Source organism: Emydura macquarii, unplaced genomic scaffold (assembly GCF_026122565.2).
Source record: "Emydura macquarii macquarii isolate MOO-44397 ecotype Brisbane River unplaced genomic scaffold, CSIRO-AGI_Emac_v2 contig_2422, whole genome shotgun sequence".
Lineage (NCBI taxonomy): Eukaryota > Metazoa > Chordata > Testudines > Chelidae > Emydura > Emydura macquarii.
In genome coordinates, this window is record NW_027132559.1 from 3,086,742 (window position 1) to 3,112,060 (window position 25,319).

At 39.8% G+C, this 25,319-nt stretch overlaps 1 protein-coding gene across 6 annotated transcripts in view; it reads right to left on the reverse strand.

Annotated features, from left to right (window-relative positions):
- Positions 1-25,319, reverse strand: part of ATP2C1 (ATPase secretory pathway Ca2+ transporting 1) — a 132,352-nt gene that overhangs the window by 16,918 nt on the left and 90,115 nt on the right. For all 6 annotated transcript variants that reach the window (XM_067561786.1, XM_067561792.1, XM_067561788.1 and 3 more), the window contains 10 exons: positions 23,260-23,430; positions 22,067-22,164; positions 20,908-20,958; positions 19,904-20,070; positions 17,713-17,781; positions 13,527-13,643; positions 12,025-12,172; positions 4,032-4,127; positions 2,493-2,634; positions 1,207-1,325 (listed from right to left, as the gene is read on the reverse strand). In XM_067561786.1, the coding sequence (XP_067417887.1) occupies positions 1,207-1,325; positions 2,493-2,634; positions 4,032-4,127; positions 12,025-12,172; positions 13,527-13,643; positions 17,713-17,781; positions 19,904-20,070; positions 20,908-20,958; positions 22,067-22,164; positions 23,260-23,430 (1,178 nt within the window). The remainder of the gene's footprint in view (positions 1-1,206; positions 1,326-2,492; positions 2,635-4,031; positions 4,128-12,024; positions 12,173-13,526; positions 13,644-17,712; positions 17,782-19,903; positions 20,071-20,907; positions 20,959-22,066; positions 22,165-23,259; positions 23,431-25,319) is intronic.

The following is a 25,319-nucleotide window of genomic DNA, read 5'->3' on the forward strand; positions in this document are numbered from 1 at the left end:
GTCATTTACTACTTTGTCATTGTCATTTGTCATTGTTCAAGTTTATACTGAAGTTCAAACTTACCCCATAGCATGTACTAGAGCTTCTAAAATACAATCCCTAACCAGAGCTTCTGGACTAAGTTTAAAAACTAGTTTTAAATCTGTTAAGACAGTCAGTTTCATGAAAAGTTATCTTCCAAAAAAGCTTTACATTTAGAATAATCAGTCAGATTGTAAAGCAAATAGGATGGAGTTTTCTTTGCAGGAGAGGGGAACAAAAGCAGCAAAGATAATAGATGGAATTAAGCTTCTTTGAGAAGGAATAGGATTTCATGCTGCCAAAGAGAGAATTACAGTGCATTTGTTTTCAAAGAAACAGTTTACTGCAAACTGCTTTATCAAAACAGTTCTTAATAATAATATTGAGTGTGTGGATACACGTTGATGGTGAAACACGAAACTTGCATCTGCAGGAATGCCAAAAAAAAAGCATGATGATCTGTTCTAAATGCCAGTTTAAGTTAGACATTCACACTTGCGTTAAGAAAAGCAAACATTTACTTCAAATTGCAATATAGGCTTTTCAATCACAAAAAGAAAGAAAAGGAAAAAAACAGTGATCCGACAGTGGTCACATCCTGTGCAAAAAAACTTAGGATATACAAAAAAGATAGTACACAAGGTACTTGAGCCATTTACACATTGCAGGATAAAGTAAATAAATACAGTAGCTGAAATACGGCACTGGTGCCTCAGATTCGAAACCAAAGGGAATGCCTCTGAAATGCTTAAGTTTATCCTTGTATTAAATTACAAAGTCCCACCACCATAAAAGTAAAGGAATACAATTAAATAAAAACAAACTAAAATATTTATATCTAAGATGGTTTTTATACAGGTATACCTCTTAAGTGCAGAAGGTGGGACTCAGGCTTTGACATTTCTCTTTAAAGTACACACCCACACAATTTACAAAGTTCCATTCAATCTCAAAAGTAAATTTCTGTTTGAGGAAAAATGTTACCAAAGTTGCATAATTTCATTTGTTACTCCCACAGCTGGAAGTTTTAAATCTCAACTGTCTTGAAACATCAATGTTCATCTTTAGTCAGTGAAACACAAAGGACTTGACAAAAGCCCTCCAAATTCTTTGTTTTGCTTTCTCCTACATCTTCAGACTGCAATTCCTAGTTTACAAATAAAAGAATGCAATATGCATCATACATCAAGAAAAGATGACGAAGAACTTCCATGTTTGTGGATCTTTTCCTTGCTTCTTTCAACCTTCATGATCTCTGCCACTATGCAGACAGAAGAGGTGAGGCCCAGAAGAAACAACAAATCTAGAAAAGACAATTTGGTTGATTTTAACATTGTTTCTTAGCTTTTGACAGCCTAAGTACTTCCACAGGTCCTTCCACAGCCTAAGTCATACATGATATCTTGTCCTGCACTCCAGAACAAAGTTATCATTTCCTTCTAATTGGCTTTCTAATTGTTGGATATATGCACATTTGAAGAGTCAATTTTAAAAATATATTAAAAAGTAACATACACATGTTACTCAGAATCCAGGGGATTGACAGGAGATGTAAACTGAAATGTTTCAAATTCTATATATTAACTATTTTCTATCAACATTTGTTAAAGTAAGAATGTCTAGTACAATGTTTCTTAACCTGGGGGTTTAGAGGGGTCGCAAGTGCAGAGCTGGTATTGGGGGTGGCAAGAAAGGCAATTGCCTGGAGCCACAGGGGCACCATGAAACTAAGTTACATGCCTCAGCCCCGTGGGGGTGGGACTCAGGCTTCAGGGGTACAGTAGTTTGGAAAGGTTAAGAACCACTGGTCTAGTATATTACTGTGAACAGTATATTTAGATCTTATTCTGAAATACACTACTTTTTGGAAATGAAACCATAACAAAGAGAAGAGATAGTCTACATTGAGAAATATTTGTATAAGAGGTAATTAATTTTCATCTCCAAAAAATCTCAGTAGAAATCACCATAATTACATTACTGTTGGCTTCAAAAAAATATTTAAGTGACGGCAACTGTGGTAAAATTGCAACTTCTCAAAATTCTGACAGATTTTTATTAAAACAATCCTAATAATGTGGAATTTCTATTTGAGATTAATCCGAGACTGTCTGTTTAAAAACCACTTGTTTTTAAAATATAGGGCTTTTTTTAAAAACAAAAGCTACATTACAAAAGAATAAAAAAACCTGATCAGTTTTTCAGTTTTGCATATATTGGAATTTACATTAGAAAAGAATTCTCTGAATATGAAGTATTTATGCATCTTGGAAGTATTGATCCATTTGTTTTGTGCTTTTCATATACATTTAATTTGTTCTCTAAGAAAACAACTTTAAGAGGACCTTGTAAAAGATGAGGCTTTGCACCATTTGCATTCATCTATGGATAAAGGGCGAAATAAATTCTAAAACTTTCAGCCACTGGATTTGCAGATTGATCAGAAATAGAAAAGGAAGACTTTTCTTACCTAGTACACCCAAGCTCTCTGTCTGAAAAACCTTCTGAAGTGGAGGAAAGTAAATGACCAATAATTGCCCCATTATAGATCCAAGAACCGCATAACAAAACATTTTGTTACTGCAAAGTCCAATCTCAAATACAGATTTCGTCTGTGAAATAAAATAGATAATGAATTACATTGTACCTGTAGTTCTAATTCTAAGATCTTTCTGTACCTTAGTTATTTGCAACCGGTTATATTATGCAAAATTCTTTCCCTATCATTTGTTTTTATCTCAACTTTCAAAAATTCAGTGACAGACTTGGGGCGATCCAGAACAAATTCTCAAAAGATAGGATGATCTCTTTTTATTTGATAACTCTGCAACTTCTATACTTAATGAATTACATGATGACACAAGATTGAGGTGTTTAAGTATAAGACTCTTCCAGAATAGGAGAGGCTGCATATCAGGAACGCCCACCAATAATAGTACAGAAGGATTTAGCATTGCTGAATATACTTGTCGTAGGTAGAAGTGTGACCTAGATATCATAGGCTGAATTTAAAAACAAACTGAAATTTTTTTAAAGTTAGTCCCATTTAATTAAAAAAATGTTCTCAATCCATGTAATAACTAGGGTCAGATTTACAAGGTTATTTAGGCACCTAAAGAGGCAGACTATCATTCACTGGTATTCATAAAAGCACTCAAGCAGGTTAAGTACTTAACTCCCACTGAGTTCAATGAGAGTTAAGTGCCTAACTCACTTTGACACTTTTGGATATCTCACCTATCTGCATCTTTAAGTGCCTAAATACACTTTTATAAATCTGGCCCTAGGCTAAGAAAATAAAATGAGAGGGAATTTGCTTCTGCATATGTAGAATAAGTATTAATGGACATCTATTGTCAATGCAACAGACTCATGCGAGAATATATTTTCATGATACAGCTGGCCAATTAGGGTATTTTAAGTGTCTATTTTCTCAGATTGCAACAGAGTTTCATATTTTTATTCTTTTTTTAAAAACCTGTAAGTTACACTGATTTATTTTCAAAACAAGGACTCGCATAACAAATTTTCCTGTGTTTTGTGGATAGAAATTTAACAATAGTGATTTATTTTGTAAAGTTCCCTAAACAACTGAAGATATTAACAGGAATACTCTAAGGACAGAATGATGATTAAATACATACATGAAGCAATACAGAGAAACTAACTTTTTAGCTTTTAATTAAGTTAAGATTTCTTACTCTTGTGAGTTGGGTTAGCAATGCTAATCCAATGTTTTGGAGATTTCATGCATCAGTTATCCAAAATTAAAACCCCATCACTGACCTGTGACTTCAAATGCTACCCTGTTAAGCTTGCGGAGCTGCTAAGCTTGTGAGCACACAATAAAGCCAACACACACCACTTTCTCACATGATGAGAAATTACGTTTAAAAAAATTCTAAAACCCAGAAATGAAATGAGCACATCTTCAACAGAAGAAAAGTGTAACTACTATGTAAAAGAGTCAAAATTTCAATGTACTTATGTTAAATATAGGATAGCATACCTGAGATCTGGAACTCAAAGCATTGAACATATCAAAAAACACAAAACAAGTGAAGGTCATCGTTGTATCTCGAGGTGTTATGACATTATCTCGTAACTAATAGAAGGAGGCAAAAAAAATGGCTTTAATGTATGTAAACTCTTAAATGAACAAACATTCAAAGCATTTATTTTAATGAAGATTTGTTCTAATATTTGGAAACAGAAAAAAAATCCATTTTGTAACAAGCTGATTTAGCCAGTAATATAGCACTTACACACATCCATATAATTTTAAGCTCATTGGTATTCTTGATTTCAGGTTGTGATTAAAATTAAGGTTGTGATTTTACAAACAGTTATACACACTCTGAGTACAGGAAACTCTATAATCCATTGCAAACAGGATTTGGTATTTCTTTCCTTTAAGAATACTGAGTTATGTGGCCCTTTTCGAATAGCCTGGGCAGGAAAAAAAAAAAAAAAAATTTTTTTAAGGCCCAGAATCCTCACGAACACATTTGATATGCAGACTTGGAAAAGCATGTGTGAGAAACTGGGGGGAGAAATGGGAACTGCTTTGAAAAGAAGAAGTTACCTTGTGCAGTAAGTGCAGGTCTTCGAGATGTGTCCCCCTATGAATGCTCCACTTCAGGTACACATGCACCTCTTGAGCCCCTGATTGGAGATTTTCCATTAGTAGTGTCCATTCAGCCCATACACACATCCTATGCCTCCTTGGGAGGCACAGAAGCTATACAGGGATGCACAGGCAAGGAACCGCCCTCAATTCCTTCTCCACCTGAACATCCCACAGAAAATCTGAAGCTGGCGAAGGAGGGTGGGTAGCGAAGCACCAACGGGGATACATGTCTTGAAGCCCCACAGTTACTGCACAATGTGAGTAACTTCTTGGAGTAGTGTCCATGTGGATAGTCCAACTTCAGGTGACACTGTTTCATAAGAATGGCCTTTAAGTAGCCAGTCGTTGAGGTATAGACGACTAGGATTGCTTCTAGTCAGAGATAAGCAGCCACTGCCACCGGGACCTTTGATAGCAGCCTTGGGGCGCAAGAAAGGCCAAAGGGAAGTACTCAATATTGGAAGTGATCCTGGCCTATAGTGAAGCATAGATATTTCCTGTTTGATGGGTGTATTGTAGGTAACAAGCCAAAAAACCAATCCCATTCCTCCAGTGAAGGTGTTTTAGTGGTCAGAGTCACCATCCTGAACTTCTGAGATTTTACAATTTTGTTTAGAAGTCTTATATCCAAGATTTGTTTCCACCCTCCACTCTCCTTTGGCACAAGGAAATACTTTGAATAAAACTTTGTCCTTATGAGGAGGTGGGACCAGTTTTATTGCCCCTAATTGAAGGAGAGAGTCCACTTCTTGTCTCAATAAAAGCTCGTGAGAGTGGTTCCTGAAGAGAGACAGAGAAGGGGGGTGGAAGGGAGGTGAGACTTAAAGTGAATGGTGTAACCCCACGTCGTGACTCCTATCATCCGCTCGTATGCTAGGATCAACCTCCAAGTATGCTGGAAAGGCAGCCATCAAAGCAGGAGACATGGACAAATAGTTGCAGCTGTAAAACGAGAAGTGTGGGAGGATTTGCATTCTCAATTGTCAAAAACTGTTGCTTTTGAAGACAACTGGATGCGTGTGGAAGGCAGGTGAGCAGCCCTCTTTCTGTGGTATTTATATCTTTTCCTGAGAGGGTCAGTGAATTTATGAAATCCAGAGAACTGAGCAGGACACGATCTCTGGGCAGTCTGACTTACTAAATCTTCTCTTATTCACAGATGTATGTATATGCACTCATGGGTCACAAAGTAGCCTGGAGTCCTTCAACATGTGCAAGGACTCATCAATGATCTCTAAAAATAGCTTAAGACCATCAAAGGGAAGGTCCCCCTGAGAATTGGAGCCAGGATGCCTTGCACAAAACCAATGCCATGAAGGCAAACCTGGCAGCAGCATACACGGCAGACAAGAATGCTTGAAGAGAGGTTTTGGCCAATAAATGGCCCTCTGAAATGGACTGCAATTGTTCCTTATGTTTCTGCAGCAGATATTCAATAAAGGCCATAAATCTATTATAGTTCATAAAATTATATTTAGCTGTTCTCTCCTGATAGTTCACAACCTGAAATTGCCTGGGTGCTGAAGAACAGGCATTCCATCCTAAAAGATCTAGTTTCTTTTGGTCCTAGTAATCATATAGATCCTTGTAAGCTTGGAGTAGTATTGCTTACCCCATCCATTTACAGTCTCCTTCCCCAAGGACTTAGGTGGAGGAGTAAGAACAAACATACTACTACTTATCTGCCCATTTACATGTTGGCAGAAAAATAGCAGATGTCTGCCACACAGTCTTAGATGGATCCAGAAGCATTTCTATAAAGGGTAACGCCACCTTGGAGAATGTTGCTGACTGCAGGATGTCTAGCAGTTTGTGCTGCGAATTCTTGACCTCTTTGAGCCATATCTGAAGACTGTCAGCTACCCTAAAATCTTGAAAATCACCAGAAATCATCAGCCATGGAAACCAGAAGAGGCATAAAGAACATTTACTGACCTTTCGTAAGTGTTGTTCTTCAAGATGTGTTGCTCATGTCCATTCCATGTCAGGTGTGTGCGCGCCATATGCACTGGTGCTGGAGATTTCTCCCTCAGTGGTATCCATAGGGCCGGCTCTAGCGCCCTCTGAGGTTACATGTACATGTGCTGGTACAAGGGGCGCCACTGGTGACCACCCCGCAGTTCCTGCTTTCTGGAATTCCGACCAAGGAGAAGGAGGGGGGGGGTCATGGAATGGACATGAGCAATACATCTTGACCACCACCACTTGCAAAAAGGTCAGTAACCATTCTTTCTTAGAGTGCTTGCTCATGTCCATTCCATGTCAGGTGACTCCTAAGTGCCTCTGGAGGTGTGCCAGGAGTTATAAACATGCTGATTGTAATAACGCTCTGCCAAAGCCTGCGTTATCCTGGGCCTGTTGAGTAATAGTGTACTGGAACGTAAAGGTATGGACAGACAACCACGTTGTGGCTCTGCAGATGTCCTGTATTGGGACCTGAACTAGGAAAGCTGCCGTCGCCACTTGAGCTCTTATAGAATGAGCTGTCAGTAAAGCTGGAGGGGGTTACCTTCGCCTGCATGTAGCAGGCTTAGATGCAAGCCATCATGTAGGATGAAATCCTCTGGAATGATACCGGCAGTCCTTTAATCCATTTGGCGATTGCAATGAACAGCTGCATGGACCTGCAGAAAGGCTTAGTCCTGTCAATGTAGAAAGCAAGAGTTTGTCTAACCTCTGGTGTATGAAGACATCTTTTTTCACTAGAGTTGTGGGGCTTTGGGAAGAAGGCTGGTAAGAAAATAGCCTGCTTGACATGAACTGTGATATCACCTTTGGCAGGAAGGCCAGGTGAGGGCACAGCTGGACTTCATCCCTGTAGAACACCATCTAAGGAGGTTTGGAAGTCAGGGCCTTGATCTCAGAGACTTGCCTTGCTGAAGTAATCACCACTAAGAAGGCAACTTTCCATGATAGATAATAGAGGAGAGCAAGATGCCAAGGGCTCAAAAGGGGGCCCAGTGAGCCTTGATTGGACCAGGCTGAGATCCCACAGAGGAATCAGGTCTCATATTGGCAGGAAGAGCCTATCTAGACCCTTGAGGAATCTGGCTATCATCTTATGTGAGATGACTGATCTGCCCTGAATAGGAGGATGAAAGGCTGATGTGACTGCCAGGTGTACCTTAATTGATAACACCACACCTTGTTGTTTTAAGTGGAGCAGATATTCCAAAATGAATTGAACATATGACTTAGCTTGGGAAAGATCCTGCTCAGATGCCCAGCAGGTGAAAATGCTTCTACTTGACCAAGTATGAGGCTCTGGTGGAGGTTTTCTGTTTCCTAGCAGGACTTGTTGAACTTGGGTGGAACAGACAAGTTCCTCTTAGCCATGCAGCATTCACACCATCAGGTGCAGGGAGGCTAGGTTTGGATGTAGCAGTAGACCATGGTCTTGTGAGATCAGATCCAGTCGGTTCAGGAGAGCCTAAGGGGAGGGTGTCACTGATAAGTCTAGCAACAAATCGAATCAGTGCTGGAGAGGCCATGCCACAGCTATCAAGATGACTCATGCTATGTCCCTCTTGATCTTTATGGAGGACCCCTAGGAGGTGTGCGGCCTCTAAGTAGATAGCACACCCCATGGAGAAGTCCCATAGGTGGAGGGCCTTTTGGCAGAGGACTGCGCTCCCTCCTTGCTTGTTGATGTAATACACAGAAGAAATGTTCTCTGCCATCACTTGCACTACATCTTACTGGATAACTGGGGAAGGAACTCCTCTCAGGCCAGTTGGATCTCCCTGAGCTCCCTGACATTTATATGTAATGCCAGCTCCTCCTTGGACCAGAGGCCTTGGGTTCTGAGATGGACCCCCACCCTAAATGTGAAGCATCCGATACCAGGGACAGTGTCAGCTACAGGGCCAGAAAGAGGACCCCCTTTGACACATAATGAGGGTTCAATCACCGTGCTAGGGAGCTAAGTATTGATGGAGGGATCCTGAGGACTATGTCCGAATGGTGCCTGACTGGGGAGTAAACCAACACCAGCTACATCTACAGAGGTCTGAGGTGTAACCTCATGTGCTGGACCACATAGGTGCATGCTGCCATGTGCCCTAACCGCCTGAGGCATACTCATGCCGGGGTGAAGAAGTGAGCTGTGATATGAGCTATAAGCTCCGATATGGTGAAGAATCTGGCCTCAGGTAGGAGCACTCTGCCTTGGGTAGAGTCAAGGACTGCCCCAATGAACTATCTTCTGTATCGTACCAATGCTGATTTTTGTTCATTTATCAACAGGCCCACTGCTTGACAAGTGGCATGTAAAACAATGATGCTGTGTTGGACTTGGGCTTTTGAGTGACCCTTGATGACCCAGTCAAAGTAAGAGATGACCTGGAAGCCCCATAATTTGAGGTAGGCTGCAACCATTACCATGCTTTTTGTGAACACCCTTCACACTGTTGATAGGCCAAAGGGAAGTACTGTGAACTGGTAGTGCTTCTTCCAGACTATGAACTGTAGGAATCTTCTGTGGCCCCAAAGGATAGAAATATGGAAGTATGCGTCCTTTAAGTAGAGGGCGGCATACCTGTTACCAGGATCCATGGAGAGGATGATGGAGGCCAGAGAGACCATGCGAAACTTCAACTTCTTCAGCTACTTGTTGAGGCAACGCAGGTCCAGAATGGGCTGCAAGCCTCCTCTGGCCTGTGGGATCAGAAAGTAGCAGGAGTAGAACCCCTTCCCTCTCCGCTCTTAGGAAACTTCCTCTATGGCACCCTCCCATCAGAGGGGTTGCCCCTCCTAGATGAGAAGTTGCTCATGAGAAGGGTCCCTGAAGAGGGACAGAGATGGGAAGGTGGAAGTGAAACGAACTGGATGGTATATCCGACCGCTACAGTTCTTAACTCCCATTGGTCCTTTGTTATTGAAGTTCAGGCCAGGAGAGAAGTGTGCAAGACAGTCCGAAAATAAAGGGAAGGTTGGATCCTGGTAAAGGCTGAGAGGTCACCCCTGGGTGCACTTCAGAAGTGCAGTCTACCCCCAGGAGGGTAGAGGCTCAAGCCTGAGCGAGAGGTGGCATAATGAGCTTGACCCTAGCGTCTCTTATAAACCCTATTTTTCTTTCTGTAGGGCATACTCCTGTCCTGGCCCCCAAATTTCTGAGGCTGTTGAGGCCTAAAGTGTCCTCTAGAGATTGACGGGGTGCAGAGACCCAAAAGCGGAGTGCGGCTCTGGAGTCCTTTAAACCGTGCAGCCTTTGATCCGTTTCTTCTGCGAATAGAGCTGCACTGCCGAATGGGAGTCAATTGTTGGACTTCCAAGGACAGGCCAAATGACTGAAGCCTTGAAGCTCTTCTCATCAAGACAGCCGATGACACGGTCCTCATCTTCTGTGTCCTTTTTGTCCCTCCTCAGTGTCAGTGGAGTGCCCTCTCCCAGCATGTGTCTTCCTATGCTGCTTCTTTGGCACCAGGGAAGATGATCAGTGCCAGGAACACCACGGTGCCAGAGGGGCGCTCCACACCGATGCCGATGTACTCAGCGCTGTGTCTGAATGACCCGGCTCGGATGCCGGTCTAAGAGCCAACTCCATTGGAAGTGCCCTTGAAGAAGAACGGTCTCGTCTGGAGATGGAGGATGAATTAGGTGTTTTGAGGGGTGGCCTCTTTATCCACCCTAGCCTCCTGCTCTTCAAACATCTCTCCTCTTGTGGGAAGGGTGGGGGGGGGACTAGTTAGAAAGGAGAGAATTGTACAACTCTAGACTCCTTATGAGACTGGGCCAGTGGTTTGGCAAACTGCTACTGATAAACAGCTCAGGGATCCCAGCATGGCCATTGGGGAGCCCATAACCAAAGTGGGGATGGTTCCACCATCCTTGCTGCTGAGCACAAGGATATTCCTATGACAATCAAAGAATGGGTTCCTATATATACATACAGGAAAAGGAAATCACTTTCTATTTCCATAGAGGGCAGTCTCCATCTGCCTCAATATCCTCCAATGTGGGAACACCCACAGAAAAGTGTGTAGAGTCCTGAAGTACCAGAGGCAATGTAAACTGGAGACTGGGGTCTCAGTACTGAGGGATGCTTAGTAACCATGATGCAGCAGGAAATCTGGTTCATTCATCACAGACTGGTCCTTAGGAGTACCTGAATTCTTGTATTGAGTAGGGGCCAACACAGTAGCTAAACATGCTGGTACTATCAATTGGGACCATACTGATGCAGGTGCTCATGGTGCCTGGCGCCACTGTTTGATCAGTACCGCGGGTGCTAAATGGTTAGGTACCAACAGCAGAGCTATACCAGATGGTACCAGTCCAAAGTGGTTATGCTAGCCCTCCTTGCCCCCTGTAGATGTTACTGAGGTTCTGTTGGGGTCATGTTTCTCCTTCAAGCTCTGGGGCTTTCCATTGTTACCAGAAGAAAAGTCAAAGCTTCTAAGACCATGGATCTCACATGGGACCAGGGCCTTTTTGGAGCTGGCTCCTTAAAATGAGAGTCCACTTTTTCCCAGAAGCCTCCATAGCCTTTTCTTTCTTAGGGGATAGCTGTGCCAGTGTTGAAGGCACCAAATCTGTTTGGTGACAGATGTATGGGGGAAAAAAAGGGAGTCTCCTAACCTGACTCAGAAACTGGTTGAAGAGAGAACTCCATCAACAATCTCAATTTAATCTCCCCGTGTCCTTCCTTGCCCTGGATTAGAGGGCCAGGCAGAAGTTGTACTTCTTGGATGTGTGACTCCCCAAGCAACAGACATGCTTAGAGTGGCCATCACTAACAGGAATAGGCAGAAGCAGCAGCATTTACAACCTGGCGAGCCAGGCATGCCCTGCTACGAGAAGGCGGCTCCCAGAAGAGAGGAAGAGTCACATCAGTCCTTTCACGACTATATCACTAACACATAAGCACACTAAGCTAATGCTAGACAAAACCACCACCATACAAAACTGTAAACAAGATAACAAAGGCTCACTCAAGGTGGATATGCTAAAGCCCTGTCTCAGTCCAAGGTAGTTGCGAAGGAACTCACACATCCCTATGTAAGCTTGGGGCGTAGCATGTAGCAGCATAGTACATATGTGCAAGCCAAACAAACACTGCTAATGGAAAATCTCCAATTAAAAGGCTTGAGAGGTGCATGTACACATGAAGTGGAGCATCCACAGACACTACCTGAAGAAAATCTAGTTATAATACCATCCCTATTAATATTATAGCCCACTCTTTCAACAACCTCCTTGAAATTTCTTCCCTATGATCTAGCTGCCAAGCATACAATTTCGGATAGAATGATTTCCAGTCACTAAAAATTCAAAATGTATGCACATTTCTAATTTAACCTCTTATATTAATAGGATTTGTGCTATAAGTAAAGTCTCAATTATTGCTTTAACATTTGTCCATTTTTCATACCTCTCTCCAGAAGACAAACAGTGTCCCAAACACAATAATTATTGATGAAATTAGTATTTTAACAATCAAGTTTTTGGTCAAAATGCTGTCATTCAAGTTTCTTGGGGGTTTCCGAATAACATCTTTATCCACAGGTTCCACTCCCAGGCTTTAAAAAAAAATAAAGCAAAACTTTTTAGAATTCTAGATTTTTTTTAATCACACTAAGATTTATTCACTACACTTCTGATTTAAATCAGAAAGAGAATGACCTTAATCTATAAACAAAAGTCTTCTCCTGCATATGAGTACTTGCTATTCCACATTAAGTGCTATGCAGTATTTGAGTTGTACAGATGCACTGTAACTTAATGTAGTATTTTCCTGCATCACATGCATGTTATAGTCTTCTATAGTCTCATCACCATAGCTCCTATGTACTTTCTAAAAAATCTAAACAAATAATATAGGCCACACATACACAGTAGCATAAAAAGATATTCTCTTAACCTGTGTATCGAACACCTGAACTCCCCTAATCTGGAAGTAATGGACTGTACTCTTTTCTCTTCCCCCTATAAGGGGACACATTACTCAATCGAAGAGGAACTTGTTGCAAAGTGTGTCCCCAGAGCAGTCACTTTTCACTGATTCTTCCCTGGTACACACTTTTAGAAGTACTATAAGCTGTAAACTCAGACATCATGATCATCATGCAGAACTCTTCTTAGATCCCTTCAAAACTAGGTCTGACTGGGTAGCCCATGGAATGCTGCATCTAACCTCGGGAGAACGACAATGGAAGGGGTCACTGCCTCAACTTAGGAAAGCCACAGTCCAGGCCCTGTCAAGGAAGTTGCTACCACCCTTGTTCTATAGGAAGAATCCATGTCCTTCTGAAAACAAAATCCCTCTTCTCTGAAGCAATACATCTATCTGTATGGTACCTGAAGTGTCACAGACAGAATTCTCAACTAGTGTTATCAGAACCTCAATAGATCACTCATTAAATAAGAATCGGAATAAAAGGATGAGCTTTACATTGTGGAGGCCACCAAACTCAAGCAGACCAAAGGAACATTCAGATTAACCAACCAAAAACAGTCAGGAGCAAAGTATTACTTCTCCCTTATGATGGTTAAGTTGTGGCCAGCTCATTTTTATCCTGGTCCCTTTCTCAACAGGGCATATGGAAAGCAGTGAAGCACCAGAAACTGGATTTGGTGGGAAAGAAATGATAAGTCAACTGTCATCAGCATATGGGAGACACTGCAGTTTAAAGTGTCATGATTTTCCTTACTGGCACTCTCTATACACCCTGATCACAACAATATGTAGCAATGTTGCACCAGTAAAAGATATGCTCACAGTTTTTAGACGTACCCATTAAAAGGTCACTAAAGAAGTTTGAGATGCACTTCACAAGTTACACACATAGGAAGTTGTTCTTTTCTGAAAAGATCATGGTATTTGTTTATCTTGCTGGAATCAAACTCCATGAGGAGGTGAAAATAATATTTTACCTTTGAGCTGGAGGTCCATCCATGATAATATTGATCCACAAGATCTGCATGGCATTTAGAGGATTAGGTAAATTCATTAACGTAGCCAGTGAGATTAAAGTCAATGCAGCTATACTCCTGTTGAGAGAAGACATTTTATAATTGTCAGCATGGCACATTTCTGAAGATTAGTTGATAATACTTTGTATTCAACACTGCAAGCGCTGAAAATTAGGTATGTTAGGTTTAGATAACTTTTAAATCAAGTACTAAGACTAACCCTAACTTTGCAAGGCAAAGCAGGGTGGCCACTTAACAGATTAATCTGATCAAAACAGATTATGTTTAAAATATGGAAGTTTTGTATTTTATATTAATGCAACACAAAAATAATCGGAGTTGTCTTATCCTGGTTATCCTCGCCTGCAGAACACTGTGAGGTAGATAAACCCACTGGGCATCTTGCCATTCTTGCCCAGAGGGAAAAAATTCTTTCTTGAACCCAAAAGGTGATAGGTTAGGCCCACAGCAAGCCTGGAAACGAAGGTCTTATAACTAAACTACCTATAGAATAGGGAGGGCAATGTAGTTTTCAGCACCAAGAATCACTGAAGTGTGTCCAGTAATACTTATACTCAAAGGGAATAGGGGTTGGCTGGTGGCAGCCACTGACTCATCCCCCCATATTGGCATGTGGATGCACAGTGGAGGTCGAGCTCTATTCCAGTCTTACCAGCTCCCACATGATTGTTACATGTATTCTAGGCAGGGAGAAAGGAAGGGGCATTGTGTGCTAGAGGAAATGCACCTCTCCAACCATGACCTTGTAGCAGGAGTAAGTCAAATATTTTTTTTGTCAAGGTCCAAATTTCTTGATTAAGGTAAAGTCAAGATCCAAATTCCAGAGAAACATTTTTCACACCGTAAGTGCCTCTGTTCAACAAACACATACAATGCTCTGTAATGTACTCTAAGTTATTGCTTATATTTTTAGTGCATTAATGAAAAATCAAAATCAAACCACTGTATAACCTAAAAATAATCTCCAAGAAAGATGTCATAAATTACATCTGAAACTGAGAAAATACATAGATAAACTGTCAAATAGATGCAAATATTAGCATTAAAACCACTTTCGGACAACTGTTTTGTTTTTAATATGTTTTGTCAAATAAAATTATTGTAGACATATACATATATGACAGACATTCGAAGCTTTCAAGCCTTTTGTGATTTAACAAGTGTTTTCTTTCAAACTGACACTTCGTACACATGAACTCTTATGATTGAAGTTTTTCCAACAACAAATCTATGTGTATAAGCAAAAGAATCATGAATAATTACTGTGAAGTCTGTTAAAATAGTATCAATATTGAAGATGTAATTTTATACAGCAATACAAATTTAGAATAAAATATTTGTGAATAGTGTATAATTATACTACTCTCCATCAGTGGGAAAAGTGACAGGTCCTCTGTCTTGAAGTGTGGAATGAGTTCAGTCAAGGCAAGACTGAGGCAATTGCACAGATGATTATCAGTCTGAACAGAGTGATTATATGATTTAATGTTGTTCATTGTTGAGAATGCTGACTCTCAAACGTGTGTCGGACCAAACAGTCAAAATGTTAAATGTCACCTTCCTCAAGTTGGATACATGGAATCCAGCACAAGGGTTGTCTAGAACGTTTCAGATGAAGTGCTTTCGGTGTGGCACACTGAAACTTCATAGGCTTGTAAATCAGTAAGCCCCAACTGTAGTTTTGCTTTTTCAACACCTGGAAAGGATGATTTTGCTTGATCACACCAAATGCCATCTGCTTGTACCAGAAATGGGTTCTTTATGAACAGGAAGATGTCTAACACTTTCAAACTCTTGAAACCTATGCTTGAAGTTTTGAAGAAGCCTGTCCAGAGATGATAGCATCTGAGTCATGTCTGCAGTGTCCCAGCAGCTTAGTAGCATTGGGAAATGCAGCATCTCCCCAGTTTCCAAATCACTTTTGAAGAGACTCAGCTTGTTTTGAAATGAAGTGACACTGCTGTGGAGACCCACTACATTGTGTTTTCACCACTGTAGCTTTAAGTTGAAATCATTTACGTGGCCTGTTAAATCAACTAAGGTGGCCAGGATGCTCATGCCTCAAACATGGGAGTAGCTCTTCTGCCTTTTCCCTGGAATGTTATGCAGATATTCTTCCATGTGAACTCGAATTTCCCTGAGCCTTCTTAGTACCTGCCCTCTGCTCAGCCAGCAGATGTCATTATGAACTAACAGGATATCGTAATTGGCAGATGCTTCTGAAAGAAAGCTTTTGAACTGTCTGTGTTGCAGTGATGACTTGGACCAAAGGAAGCTGACAAATTTAATCACCACTGACATTACATTAGCATACTCATCGCTAAGCTTTACATAAAGTGCAGTCTGATGGATTACACAATGATAGAAAATCAAACTGGGGTTCAGATCTTCCAGGCATTCCACAAACCCTCAGTGAGTACCAATCATGGCAAGAGCTCCATCTGTTGAATCTAAGTCATGTCAAAACCTTCATTAGACAAAGCAGTCTGAACAGAATTATACAAATCCTCACCCATCGTGCAATTGTTATAAGGGACAACCAATCTTCCCCAACTTTCTCTCCATCAAAAAAATGGACATACAGCGCTAGCTGCACTGTCTCCCTGATATCTCAGGATTTGTCCACTGACATGGAAAATTTTCCAAATTTTCAGTTTCTCACAAAACTGCTTGAAAATGCCCTGTGCCACCATCTCAGCGTGCCTAATAGCTGCTGTGTCTGAGAGTGTCAGTTGTCTGAAAGCATCAACAATGTCTTTCTTCTCTGCAAGAAGGGTTTCAGCTGAAGTAACCACACACTACTTAATAACCAATGCGTCCGTAAAAGATTTCCTCTGTTTTACTCTTGCCCACACACATCTCAATGAAGCTTCAGTTGCCTTTTTCTGAGCAAAAAGTAGCCTCTGAAATAATATTTGTGCTCTGAAAATATGCATTCTTTAATGAAGTGATCTTGACTGATCTTAAAAGGGAGCCCAGTGGATATTTGTGGTCAAAATCCATTTGCTTCGTTTCGTGGTGCCGTTTGATGTTCCCACCTTTAACAGCCACAGTCACTGTACAAATTAAACATACTAGTCGACCCTTTGGATATTGTGGCAAAATAAAACAGTAAGCATCAGTCCATTCTTCTTTAAATGAACAGTTTTTTATGTCAGCTTTCCTTGTTTTGCTGCCATGTTTAAACACAGTGCTGTTAAACGTCAAAAGCACCGGAGGTGAGATTAACTTGGCTCACCTTTGCTCCTTCTGCAGTTCCTGGGACTCTTCACCACCTCCCCACACGCACACAGGCCAAAGAGAAGGGGTGTAGAAAGGGAGAAGAGAAGGAGACCCACAAGAACCCTCCCCTTGTCATAAGAGTAAGAGAAGGAAAGCACAGAGCTGCCACAAGCCACTGAACTTTTTCTTCTCCTTCCTGTCTCCTGTAAGAATGGTGTCTGCTCAGGGGCAAGGACAGAGAGCATCATCTGCTTCCTGCAGCAGCCCTGATTGGCAGCAAGGGAAAAAAAGCAGCCAGCCAATCAGATGAAGTTGCTCCAAGATAGACAGGAAATATGCACCCTTCCGTAGCTTAGGTAGAATTGTGGACATTTTAATTGCAAGGTCTGTGACCTAGGGGTGCCATTTCAGATTGTGACTGAGCTAATTCAACCATTGTTCCACTTGATGTCAGCCCCACAAATAGCTTAAAATCCAGCTGAAGTCCCCTGGCGAAGAGTTGAAGTCTCTGGAGGTCTGCATTTGGACCATAGGCCACCTATTGACTACCCCAGCCCTGTAGGTAGCCATTATCCTGCCACTCTGATCAAATAATTCCTTTCCATCTTGGGGGGGAAGGGGGGTGTTTGTCAAGATGTCAGAATATTGGTTATTATGCTATTTTTAAAAACTGACAGAAGTCAGTCATCCTAAGTAAATACTAATAGTAAAATGGAAAAAAAATGATTGATTAGGAAACTTTCACAATAATGATCAATGTGCCTTCTAACTTAGTGCATATCACTACCAATCCTTTAGATGCTACACTAATATTTATCACATAAGTGTCTGTGCAATTTTTATGAAAAAACTTATTTAGTGTAATTGGATGCTTCTGACATTGGCAATGACATTGCAAACTTACGTGCTTAGTTGAAATCTAACAAAATTTTTTATGTTGTTATAAATTCCTTTACCCTCTTCAATTGCAGACCTGCAATTACAAAAACACATAATAATTATACAGATAAACCAATGAAGGTAATGTAGAAAAATCTTAAAATATTGTTAAACTATGCTAAAAAGGGGGAATTCCAACAGATGTAGTTATATTTTAAGTAGCTGTCAAATTTCACAAAATGTTTTCTGGTACACTTCGGCAATTATAATCATGCTTCTTAGTTTTCTGTTATTACTAATTTAATCATATTAAGTTTCTCATTCCAGCGCTGCTATAACTGGACTTTCAAAATAAGAGGATATAATTTAAAAAGAGATCACCTTAATACCCAATCTTGAAGAGCCGCCTTTAAACCATTTTCACAAGACACTAGAATTTCCTGATACTATGTGGCTAAATCAAAATATATTCTTTTAAGGAATAATCAGCTTGAGGAGTTTCAGAGGGATCAGTTTCAGAATTTAAGGGTTAGAGCATAACGAAGTTAACCGATTTGAAATTTATAAGGCTAGTTGTGGAGTTATTAATATATACTGTAGATTAGATAAACTATGTTGGACTCCAGGGCTCCTATCTAAATAGGACAATATCTCTATTCTTGTCTGAATGAATACAAGCAAACAAACACAAAAAGGATGATCAATCAATTAGTTACAGAGAGATGGTAGTGCCTGCAAATGTTTTTATCTATAGACATTTCAATAATTTGTTTCTTTTTATAAATAAAAGAAAGATTAAAATCCTTAATATTGGATGTTTCTCTAAAAGATATGCTCTAGGAATTATTTTGGCAAAGTTCTATGGCCTATGTTGTACAGGAGATCATACCATATGATCACAATGGTTCCTTCTGGCCTTGGAATTTATGAGTATGAATATATATTTGTAAAAGCTGATGTGTGTCATTTATGCAAAAGTTGGCCAAAGCCCAAGAGGAATGTTCTGAAATTCTCCTGTTCTATTTTTTCCCCACACAATGAAAGTTCAGTTTTACAAAACAGTTTAATCTTAAAGAAAAGTTCAATATGGGTGAGAAGATGGAAATCAGAAGCACAGACTAGGAATAGGAAGGATGAAAATTAGAGATGGTTATGCCAGCTGGAAGGTAGAGTTAGGTAGGCAGTGGCAGAAATATTAGTGTAGTGCAACAGAGTGTACTCCAGCTATACTACAAGGATGTGTGTGTGAGATTAATTTCCTTCAAGAGGAGATGTCAAACATCCCCATGCTCCATTTGAATGGGGCTGGAGACTCATCTATCTTGTGTTTATTTATGGTTTTTAAAACAGCCAAAATACCATCGCTGTTCTTTTCAACTAACAAAGTTTTGTAGGAATATGACTACAAAACAATGACCCACATTAAACATTGTTTTAGAAGCTACAATTGACAACTACTTTTATTATGATATTTTTGTTCCTTCTTGGAGTAAGGAATCCAACGTCAGCAGGTACAACTTGATTTATCTGAACGCAGGATATAGAAGTTTAAACATTTCTTATATTCAAGCTAACTGTGCCTACACTAGGCTTCTCTTTCAGTTTCCCATCACTGCAGCTCCACTTATTGTAGCATTACTACAGATCAGACATTTGTTTTATAAATACATATAATCCCAGCGTGGTCTACCCTTGCTCAGAGCAGTTCAGATGACAATAGTTAATGTGATGATGTGTCTGCACTGCACTCCTAGTTACCACCACTAAAGTAACGGTAAAGTGTTAAGTGGAAAAAAAGTTCAGTGTTGACTAGGCCTAAGGGCTTAAATAGTTTCTAGTACCAATGGGCATCTAAGAGACCTCTTCATCCCCCACAACTCCCTCAATAGAAGTCTATATACTCTTGCTGACAAGCTGCCCAAGTGCTTATGAAAGGTACCTTGATAATAAAGAAGCTTATTTAGAACCTAAGAAAATAACGGCGTGAATAAAGGCATTAATGGTTCTTAGACTGCAGGACAAGTTAATCAGCACTAAAGATCAATTTTCTTAGGCTATGCACAGGAACTCGTATGTTAACTGAAGCTAAGTTTACAACTAAGAAGAAAGTATCCTTTTGCACAATATAGTTAACTGAGGGGATAGGTAAAAAAGTGAATGCTAAATAAAATAAGCATTAGGAAATCAACAAGTGTTTGTGGAAACCAAAAACTTACATTATTGTCTGAAAATCATCATCCACTAGGATCATATCTGCTGCTTCCTTACAAACATCTGTTCCAGTCTGCCCCATTGCCACTCCAATATCTGCCGCCTTCAGAGCTACAGCATCATTCACTCCATCTCCCGTCATAGCTACTACTGCACCATTATTTTGTAGGGACTACAAAAAAGGAAAGGATTTGTTTAAGGCAATGTTTTTTCTATCTTAGATCATGTAATCTAACTATAAAAGTGGTATTATGTTTCCATTTAAGTGAGCTCTTATATGTGATTTATCCCTTAAAATAAAAAATCACACTTGAATCTTAGTTACTGTACTCCTATCCAGGAAGACTAGCTAAAAACCTAGGCTTGTAGAGAAGTGAGAGCGTGTCCAAAAGTTGTATTTAAGAAATAATCAAAAAGAGTAAATAAATATAAACACATGGATTTCTTCACGCGCTTTAACACTGTTTTCTCCTGCATTTCTCTCATTACATTCCAAAGGTTCCTTAACATTTGATTTCTCTCTCATCTTTGCTCTTTTGCTTGTGCTGGTTATAATCTTGAGAACATCTCTATTTTGTAGTCACTCTTCACTTTTCTTCTTTTCTGTATCACTTGGGCCATTTTCTTAGCTTCAGAATTGAAACATTATCTCAGAAGTGGCTTGACATTCATGCCTTTTCATTCAGCTCTGAGATGCAGCAGAAATATGGATTCCCATAAATTTCTAGTCAATTCAACTGCAGTGCGACACAAACTCAATTGGGCCTCTGGCATCTGAAAAAGTGTTGCATTGTCCAACAGCAGCTGCATGTAGTCTCTCTGCTGGGCACTGTGAGGTTTCCCAACTTCTCTTCCTTCCCAATAAATTTTTGTTTCACAACCAAAAACATTTCAAACTTATTTCATTCTGACATATTTTAACCTGTTATATTACATTAGTAGTAAATGCATCATTATAAAATAATGTCTATTGCAGTTGTCCTGCACTACTACTTCTAGAAAAACATACCTTTATGATTTTCAATTTATGTCTGGGACTGGCTCTGTAAAACACTGCAACCTATTAAGGAAGTGCATAGAGAATGAACGTTGAAACCTTCAGAAATTAAGAGCTGAAATTGATACTGCAAGATTAGATGATACAAAAACACTTTGAATGCCAAACTACATCCCCATATCATTATCTTTAAAGTAGGAGCATCTAGGGAGCTATGTTTACATTAATCAGATTAGATGTTAGCCTATTTCATTGAAGGTCACAGATTTTAAGAATATTGCAGTCCTCATTTTTGCAGACTGCCATTCTTTTGTAAATGATGCAATATTTTGGAATACAAGGTATGAAAGAATCAAGTTCGAGCCTCAAGTTAACTTTGTCTTTTAGTTTTAATTTTTAATTAGTAAACCAAATGAGATTCTTCATCAGTCAAACAAGCACACAGTCCTTTCCAAATAACTGGTTTGTTAGAGGGAGTTCAGGGATTGATTAAAACTAAAGGCATGGAGAATTTTCCATAAGAAGAGACTAAAAAGACTGGCACAGTTTAGAGGTGGTGAATAGGTAGAGACATGACAAGAGTATATACAAGCTTGATTGGGAACTTCTATTCTTCTTGTTTCATGGGAAAAGATGAAGAGAACATTCAATGAAATTGAAAATGTCTATTAAAGGAAACCTCTCACAATGCATCATTAACTGGTTGTAACTCATTGCCGCAAGGTATCAAATGCTAAGAGATTAGCAGGATTCAAAAAATTGATTATACAGATCATGAAAACATCCAAAGTTACATTAGTAAGGTTTAAAAAACCCAAAGGTTTGGAAGAGATACTTCAGGTCATATGCCAGCCTCTAATTGAGAGAATCAAGACAAAATTTGGGACAAGCTATTCCCTAACTACCCACGACAGAGTTTCTTGCACCTTCTTTTGAAACATCTGGACATGGTCAGATTAAGTGGACAGCCTGATCTGCTACGACAGTTTCCATGTTCCTAAATTAGAGGGTTTTGCTTTTGATAATTTACTGCATCCTCAATTTCTATTAAAACCATCTTGTTAGTTTCTTAGGAAATACTGCTGTTTAGCTCTTCATAAATAAGAATGCTTCTCACAAATTAGGCTACCTCCTTTTATTACTGTAATTAGTGATGGAGGGTTTTACTAACTTTTGGTGCTATTTGTGAAAGCTGTTGAATATCCAAAGCATCTATTTCTTCTCCGGAGACTGATTGTGAATTTTTTGAATATAATCCAAGGCGACTAGCTGGAAAGAAAAAAAAATGGAGACAGTGATTTAACAGACCACCAGTTTTTCTAGTATATGAAATACAAGATTATTTTGTGCATCTATTCTGTTCTGCCTTATAAAATTTGGTGTATGTACATTCACTCTAGAAGCGTCATAACTCAATTATGGACTCAATAAACTGGAATAGTTACCTGAACTCTTGAGAAATAACAAAAACATGTCATGAAGTCTATCCTGATTAATGTTTATATTTGCTTTGAGAGGGTCAGTACCCCATTGTGTTAGGTGCTGTCAAAACATAGCAAATGACAGTCCCTGCCCCAAAGAGCTTACAATAAAAAAAAAGGAATAGGAAATTAACAAATGGATTAGAACAGGAAGAGAAAGGATGGGATCATAAAAATAGGCTATTTTAACTGTGTGGGGAAAAAAGAAAATATTCAGACAAAGAAGTGAAATTTCAATCTAATGTAACTCCTGTTACAAGCTGCATGATCACCCCCACACACAGAATCCCCTTTGTGACAAGCTCCTCTGTAAACCAGTAAGATCAAGTGTAGAAGTTTAGCTAAGTAACTTGTTCAAAGTTTAAAACAAAAGATATTTTCAACTTGAAATCCAGTTACATATACAAAAATTATTGGAAATAATTTCTGGTACCATACCTGCCCTCGGTAACCAGGGCCAGTTTTCCTAAGTGTTTGGTTCTCCCTTGTTGCTATCTGAAAGGCCCCTCAGATAGCAAAAACTATACAAAAATGACCTGTGAAATTGATTTGAGTATGCACTACTGCTAGACAGAAAAAACCCAACTAAACTAAACCAAAATTGTCTCAATTATAGCAAATCTTAGGTGTACATTTTCAGACTACAGTTGAAAAGAATAATCAATTTAAACGACATTTTCCTGTTACATCATGTTTGACAACCTTATGTCTACTAAAATGCAAACTGTGTACAGTCTATACATTTGTAAATTTCACAAAACCTTACTTGAAAATTTTTAATGTGTGCTACCTTAGCCATATGAACTATTTTAGAGTAACAAAACAACAAGGTAGTTAATAGTATCCAACAAGTCAAAAACGTGAGGAAGAGGTCTATTCATACCAATAGCAACCGCAGTTTCCTGTGAATCTCCAGTAACCATTTTTATTGCTACTCCTGAAGCAATAAGTGTAGTGACAGCTTCTTTTACACCAGTCCTTGGCGGATCAATTATTCCCACCAGCCCCAAAAAAGTCAGCTGTCCCAGCTCAGGGCCAGAGGCTAATGCCAGAACTTTAAAAAAAACAAGAGAAAAATAAGTTAAATTATGTTTAGTTTTAAAAGGTTAACTAACCAACCAGCACAATACATTTTAACAGCCCCTACCTTCCAAAATGTGTGTGTCACACACACACACAATATATTTTCTAAAAGGATATTATTCAAATTTTTATTTGAAAACACTGGATGATTGATAGAGGGCCCAATGCTGCAAAACACATGAGAGTAACTTTATTCATTGAAATCTACATGATTATGTGCATGTTTGTAGGATGGGGGCCTCATTCAGTAAGTAGGCTACAGTAGAAAGTGAGTGTGCTAGCACTCTCAGATCACAATTCTCTAAATGGTAATTGCTGTTAGATATTTTTTGGTATGCTTTTTGGTGCCTCACCCCTCCAAAGAGAGGGAGGGGAGGGACAGACACCCCTTTCCAAGCATGCCTATTTAAAGGATTTAAAGGAAGCTATAGACATTACCACATGAAATAATAATTGCTTTTGGTATTTGGAGGAAGGTATATCAGGATCTGATTATTGTGCACAACTGCTGTTTTTCATATTAATATGAATAAGGGGCTTACTAAGTGCACCAATATAGGATAGATAAACTGATCAATCAGTACAAATTAAATATTGTCAGCTTATATAAAGAGGGTGAATGATTTCAATCCACAAATGTTTTTTTTTTTTTTTTAAAGTGCTGTAAGCAAGATAAAACTAAATCTGTGAAACAAAGTAAAGGTCAATATACCATGCCCATGACCCTTCGCAAGACCCCATCATGATGGAATGTCAGCCCGCAAGTTTCCTGTATGACACCTCTATCCCCTTTGTATCATCCTTATGTTAAAAATAAAAACAAAAGGCAGCCTTATTTAAATATTTGTATCTTCTCAGACAAATTAGAGGTCTACAGAAGAAAACAAATGAAGAAATTGTGGTTACTTACTGTGCTGGAGGTTCTTGAAGATGTGTGGTCCCAATCTGTATTCTACATGTGGGTAAGCATGCATGCCATGAGCCTGAGTCCGGAATTTCTTCAAAGCAGTGTCTGTTGACCTGCACATGCTCAGTAGCTCTCCTCATGCTCCTGGCCGAGGAGAAAGGAGGCAGCATGGGTCAACACCTCTCCAGGGCCTCCTCTTACCACAATCCAACCGGATCTGAAGCAGAGGGGATGGAGGATAGGTAGTGGAATAGAGAGGGACCACGCACCTTGAAGAGCCTCCAGTTACAGTAAGTAATCTCCATTTCTTCTTCAAGTGATAGTCCCCATGTGGTATTCCTCATTGTGTGACTACCAAGCAGTTTTCAGACTGGAGGAGGGTGTGAGGAAACTGGTAGCAGAGATGTTTGTAGTACTGCTGTTCCCACGGCTGCATCCGCCACTGCTGCTTGAGTTAGAGCACAGTGTAACATGAAACTATGGATGGAACCACTATACAGCAGTCTTGCATTTAGAAGCCCTCTGAGGATATGACTTGTCCTCGCACCCTTCTGCCACGGCAAAAAAGAAAGTCTCGGGAATTTTCTAATGGGTTTAGTTCTCTGCAGGTAGAATGCCAAGGCACACCTGACTTCAGAAGAATGAAGTCTCTTCTCCTCAGAAGCACCATAGGGTTTCGGGAAGAACAAAGATAAGTACCGACTGATTGATGAGGAACTCAGACACAATCTTGGCGAGGAATTTGTGGTGTAACCTAAAGGAAACCTCTCTGTGAAACACTGTATAAGGAGGGTCTGCCATCATGGGTCCCAGCTCACTGACCCTTCTCACTGAAGTGATGGCTACTAAGAATGCCATCTTCCTGGACAGATGAGTCATAGCACATGTCCCCAGAAGTTCAAAGGCAGGCCTGTGAATGTTGAAAGGAAAAGGCTACGGTCCCATTGAGGCAT